The sequence below is a fragment of the Balaenoptera physalus genome, assembly GCF_965194825.1.
Source record: "Balaenoptera physalus genome assembly, chromosome: 11".
In the NCBI taxonomy this organism is placed as follows: domain Eukaryota; kingdom Metazoa; phylum Chordata; class Mammalia; order Artiodactyla; family Balaenopteridae; genus Balaenoptera; species Balaenoptera physalus.
Genome location: NC_138896.1, coordinates 106694055 through 106700033, shown reverse-complemented (window position 1 = coordinate 106700033; position 5979 = coordinate 106694055). Strand labels below are relative to the sequence as shown.

Below are 5979 nucleotides of genomic sequence, written 5' to 3'. Positions count from 1 at the left end.
CCAAGAAGGTGACCAAAAGCTATTTGCAGAAAAGCCAAATAGCCCATCTGCCCACCAAAAAGAGGGTGTCCAATGCAGAGTCTAAGGCCTGAGGCAATTTCAGAGTTTGAGTCAGAGGTAGCGAAGTGGAAACGAGTGAGCCAAACTCAGCCTCAGACAAGTCGCTTAACCTTTCCGTACCTTGGTTTCCTTGTTAGGAAATTTGGCATAATCATAGTAATGCCTAGGATTATTGTGAGGAGTAGAAGAATTAATATATGTAAAGTGCATAAGAACTGCCTGACACATAATAAGTGTTGGCTATATGTTACTATTATTATTATTTGATTCACCAGATGTCAAAGATTCTGGATTCAAGTGTCTTCAGATGGCCTCTTCATGTTAGCCCAAGTCTCCACCACTCCCTCTTGTACTACACCCAGCCTGCCTCCCTGCCTGGCCCCAGAAGGTCTCTGGTTTGAGTTGCCAACCACAGCCTGTTCCTTTGTCCTCATTGTGCCTGCCAGATAACACAGGCTGTTGGTTCCTGCCACAGAACAATGACGATTACAAACCTGAGCCAGACCAGCCCTCTAACAATCAGGCAAACTCAAAGCAGGGTCCTGAGCTGCCTCTCACGCCCATGGCTCCACCTCAGCTAGCTGTGCGTCTTCCGGCAAGCCCTTCCTCACCTCCAGGCCTCAGTCTCCCCTGGTGTCAAATGGCCTCCAGAGCTCCAGTCCACCTCCCAAGCTTGTTCTGAGACGGGGACAGTGAAGAGGACCTTTCACCCCGCCAAGGTCCCTGATTCCCTTCTCAGCAGAGTTGGGGAGCTCTCAGCCTGTCCCCTCTCGATGCTGAAAAGAGAAATCCCACACCAGCTGAGACAGAACTGCAACGAACCGAGATTATCCACGTGCAGGTTTTATTATCATTGATAGGGGAAAGGTGCCTAGAGGGTTACATACAAGCCGTGACTTCCAAGGTGATGTTTACAAATTCCTGCACATGTTTATTCCCACAGCCACCACACAGCACAGCAGCACCTACAATGCTTCCCCCAAGCAGAACACAGCTGTGGGTCAGGGCTCTTCCCACCCACAAAAGGATGCCCAAGAAGAGGAGGAGACCCGGGTACTGGGGATGACGTTTACACATGGCAAACCCTGACCCATGGGCAAGGGATGCAAGCTGGATTTGGACATCATGGCTTCAATCCCACCCACCCTCACTGCCTGTTCACACCAGAGGCACCCTGCCCCACTCTGGGGATCCCTTAGAAGACACAGCAGGGTCATCTTAGCCAGGGCTAGGGAGGGGAGCAGGCCTGCAGGGGCGTGGGGGGAGAGGGACTCTGGGATCTGCTCCCTTGCCAGTGGCGCAAAGTGGGGTAATATGGGGTTTTAACCCATAGGCTGGCTTTCTCGCATCCCTGAAGTAGGCGGGCGAGGCCAGGGGTTTGATGTGTATGTATACCAGGGGCTCAGGTGTATGGTCAGGCATCTAAGGAGGAGGGAAAAAGGGGGTCAAAAAGGGGTAGGGCATACAGGGCTCAAGACATTCTTAGACCCCAAATTGATTTTACAGGAAACGGGGCTCACTCCTCCAGGGGTTCCCTGGCCTAGGCCGATCGCCGCCCAGGGTGCTGCCGCTTCTCTTCAGCCCCCTGGCCCCTGCTCAGGTCATCCAGGAGGCCCAGCAGAAGGCTGGCTTGACCACAGGATCCCCGGGGCCCACATGGGCTTCCCAGGGCCCTCTTTCCCGGATGTTGGCGTTTCTCGGGCATCAGCTCTCCCTCCTCCTCCTCCTCTTCCCAGCTGCTTTGGGCCTGGGGATCCACCAGCCGTCTGCCTGGGTGCTGCCTCTTGGTGGAAGTGTACCCAAGCCAGGAGGAGCGCCGGCCAGGGTGCTGCCGCTTCTGCTGGCTTACATCCTCTGACCATGCAGCCACATCCTCCTGCCGGCCAGTGTGCTGCCGTTTGTGGGGTCCCACGGCCCCTCCTTCTTCCTCTTCCTCTTCAACTCCCTCTTCTAACTCCTCCTCCCTTTTGCCTGGATGCTGACGCTTGGAGAGCCAATGGGGTTGAAAGATCTGGGACTCTGGGGAAGGAAAGAGGCCAGTGAGGGACCCCCTGACCCCTAGGTGCCCACTTCAGCCTTCCTCCCAGTCAAGGCAGATCCCCACAGCATTCACCCAGATTCATGGCCTTGCACCTGCCTCTCAGGTCTCACAGACACATAGACACTCACACAGATGGTCAAGGGCATAGCCTCTGGTTCCAGTCTCAGCTCTGCCACTCCCTAGCTGTGTGACCGTAAGCAACTCACTTAACTTCTTTGAGCCTCAGTTTTCTTCTGTGTAAAATGGGGTGTGCGAGGGTAATAACAGTACCTATCTGATGCTTAGGAAGATCCTATCGTGTGATAAGGTGTTTGAAGTGGTTAGAACAGTGCCAGGCATAGTAGGTAGTAATTAACACTGTCATATACAAAGAGACTCTCTCTCCCTGGCACAGAATCTTTTCCACTTAAGATCTGCCCTCTGAAATATTCCCGAAACTGCGATGGAAAAGGAGTCTGGTCCCAGGAAAGGGTCAACTCACCACCTGCCGAGGGTGTGGCCAGTGGGAGTTTCTGAGCTTCTGAAAGGCAAGAGGCTGAATGACCAAGTCGCTCCCTCCCCTTTGCGGCCGAGTTTCCCCTAAACCTCTTGGGCGTCCTCCTCTCAACACGCAGCCCCACACAATCTTGCCCCTCACCTGATTCGCTATCTTCCTGGTCCTCTCGGAGTCGCTGGAGGTCTTCCCGGAGGAGGAGGAGGGGCTCCGCCTGCCGCAGCAGGTCGTCCAGGCCCAGTTGCTCGGCGGCTATAGCCGCCTCCTGCTGGGCCACCTCCGGCTGTGCGCGGACACCGGTCAGGGTCAGGGTCAAAACCATGGCAAGCAGAAACCAAGGGCCGGACATCGTGGCGCCTGGGGTAGGGAGGACAGGGAGAGAGCATAGGTGCGCCGCGCTCCCCTCCCAGCCCATTCTATCGCCCGTTTTCCCGTCCTAGCGGAACCCCGAGGCCAGGGGGAACCAACCGTTCAAACACCCTTCCGGAGCAGGACCACCTGCCACCTTAGGGCGGGGCGGGGACAGCCGGAGGGTCTCCCTCGGGTCCTGGGCGTCCTCACCCGTAGGGATGCTTGGAGAGCCTGCGCGAGCCTGGAAGCCGTGGGAGCCCCATCGCCACCGCCACTTCTCAAGGCTGCGCGCAGCTGGGGCTGACTCTCCAGGAGTGTAAGCACCAAGACTGCGGCGCGGGCCCGACGGCCAGGATGCTAATTGCAGCGTTGCAGGCTAAAATTCTCCCCAAGTTTCCCAGCGCAACGCTCTCATTCCAACACTCCTTCTACAACGTTCTGACTGCAACGCGGACTCTATTTCTAATGCTAAGATTCTATGGCTAGGCTACGAATCTAATTCTAACGCTAAAATCCTAATTTCAACGTTAATTCCACCGCTAAAATCCTATTTTAGCGCTGAGAGTGAGATTCTAAGGCTGAGATTCGATTCCACCGCGAAAATTCTGTTTCTAACGTGCGGATTCGTCCGGATTCGAATTCTAACTCCCAAGATCTCCCGCCGATGTCCTGCCCAGCTGGCCCCCCGGCAGGGGTAGGATGCGAACCTTCCCACGACGCGCTGCGCGAGCGCTGCAGAGGCCGGGACGTGCGTGCCCACCCGGGAGGGACCGCCACCACTGCGCCCGCGCCGTGCCTCCGTCGGGCCCCGGCCTGAGCTGTGGAAGAGCCGGGGATGTGAGCGCAGCGCCCCTCCTGGGCGCGCTCCGGGCTCGAAAGCCGCCGCTTTCCGTGGGGCGCACCCGAAGGCGGGCGGAGGGCCCCCTTTCCAGGGCTCCAGACGCGGCCTGAGGGGGAGAAGGGACAGAGGTGGTTACCTGCCCGGCGCGAGCTCCGCGGACTGGTCCGGGATCCTGGGCTCCGATCCGGAGTTTTGGGGTCTGGAGTGGGCGGGTCAGGAGTCGGGGAACGCTCGCAGGACCCGGGACGCCGGCTGCCAGTTTCTCGGCGGGGCTGCCGCTTATATCTGCGCGAGGCGGCGGCGCGGGTGAGGTCAGCGGGGAGGGGTCGCGGCCGCCGGGAAGGGACGCTGACGGCAGCCGGCCCCGTGGGTACCCCGCCTGCCCGCCTGCCCGCCTGCCCGCCAGCTCCGCCGGAAATATGGGGCGGGGACGGCGGGGGCGGTGGAGGGTGGGAGGGGGAGCGAGGAGGCATAAGCGGCAGAATAGGGGGCTGGTGCCGGGTGGTTTCTGCACCCAGCTTCGAAGGTCTTCGAGAACACTCGTGTAGGGGAGAAAGAGAGAGTTGCTGAGAGAATCACACAATTACAAAGGTGCACACAGGAGAAAATCGGAGATAGAGACAGAGACTGAGAGATGCATACAGAGAGAGATACAGAGCAGTCATACACCAGAGAGACCGAAAGACACAGAGACAGTCAGGACGGGAGGTGGCGAAGGGAGGCAGAGTAAGGGAGAGACTGAGAAAGGAAGAAAGTGGACAAGTGGACCTGGGCTTTGATCTTGACTATGTCACCTCTGGAAAATGCCTCCCACTCTCTGGCCAAATTTCCTCATCCATACAGTGGGGGAGGGAGACAGTTTTCAGAGTTCCAAAACTGATGGCCTATGGGCTACCACTAGTTCATAACTGGTTTTGTTTGATTCCCATAGTGTTTTTGAAAAAAAAAATCTGGTTAACCAACATTTTAAAACCAGGAGAACTCAGGAAAAATATGGATTTATGACTTCTCTTGAAAATCTCTTGGAAAAATGTGGTCTTGCATTTCCTCCTGACAACAGCCAGCTGGAGCTGAGCCTGGCCGATCCTGGTCACTACACTTTCCACCACTTTCTTATTTTTTTTTTTAATTTATTTATTTATATTTATTTATTTATTTATTTTTGGCTGTGTTGGGTCTTCATTTCTGTGCGAGGGCTTTCTCCAGTTGCGGAGAGCGGGGGCCACTCTTCATCGCAGTGCGCGGGCCTCTCACTGTCGCAGCCTCTCCCGTTGCAGAGCACAAGCTCCAGACGCGCAGGCTCAGTAGTTGTAGCTCACAGGTCTAGCCGCTCCGCAGCATGTGGGATCTTCCCAGACCAGGGCTCGAACCTATGTCCCCTTCATTGGCAGGCGGATTCTTAACCACTGCGCCACCAGGGAAGCCCTCTCCACCACTTTCTACTTCCAATGTGTGGCTCTAGTCACGGAGGAGGGACACTGGAGTTTCTGACTCCCGGATGAGAAGTTTTTTTGGATCTACCTCACCCAGGCAAAAGAGGGGAGGGGATACAGGGAAGAGAAAAGCATAAATGCCGAGGAGCTTGTCCACCAATCAGTCCCCAAAGTCAGATGATGCGTTGGAGGGGAGCGTTGCCACATCTAGTACTAGGCACAGCCTCCGTACTGAAACATTTAACGGGCACCCACAGTGTGCCAGGCTCCTTGGTCCCTCCTGGAGAGACAGAAGTGTGCCAGGCATACTTAAAGGGAACCACATTTTAGGCAGAGCAAACAACATCAGTGAAGGCATCTCCTACCTCTGGACAGTCTCAACATTATTCTCTCTCCCCATATGATATTTCTTCAGCCTAAAACTTTGAGTACCTGTTTTATGTCTCAGGCCACGCCGGTGGTTTGACAAGGGAATGCAAAGTGTTTCATTGTTACTCCTTTCCTTGGCAGAGCACCCAACTTTCCAGGTACCTCCACCATCTCACTGCATCCTTACATCACCCTTACATCATCCTTACATCTCAAGATAAGTGAGATAGGGACTATTAGTCCCACTTTACAGATCGGGACACAGAGGCCTGGAGAGGCAGAAAGACTTTGAAAGCTAGAGGTGGAAGGGAACTTTCAGATCACCAGCTATAGTCCGCTCCTTGTTTTTAGACGAGGAAACTGAGGTCTGGCGAGATGGCCTGATCACCTT

General features: G+C 55.6%; 1 protein-coding gene across 1 annotated transcript; it reads right to left on the bottom strand.

The window, feature by feature from the left end:
- Window positions 1–887: 887 nt before the first annotated feature.
- On the bottom strand, window positions 888–4172 carry TRH (thyrotropin releasing hormone). The gene is made up of 3 exons (XM_082413520.1): window positions 3923–4172; window positions 2739–2951; window positions 888–2079 (listed from the first exon to the last, which is right to left on the bottom strand). Exons 2-3 carry the CDS (start codon window positions 2941–2943, stop codon window positions 1601–1603), a joined length of 684 nt encoding a protein of 227 aa, XP_082269646.1. The 5' UTR covers window positions 2944–2951; window positions 3923–4172; the 3' UTR covers window positions 888–1600.
- Window positions 4173–5979: the final 1807 nt, after the last annotated feature.

What these genes read in the sequence shown, in the direction of transcription:
- TRH (XM_082413520.1), bottom strand. Translation starts at nt 2,943, where the DNA reads ATGTCCGGCCCTTGGTTTCTGCTTGCCATGGTTTTGACCCTGACCCTG. An exon ending in CCAGGAAGATAGCGAATCAG is followed by an intron (nt 2,080 to 2,738) that starts GTGAGGGGCAAG and finishes TTCCTTCCCCAG; the next exon opens with AGTCCCAGATCTTTCAACCC.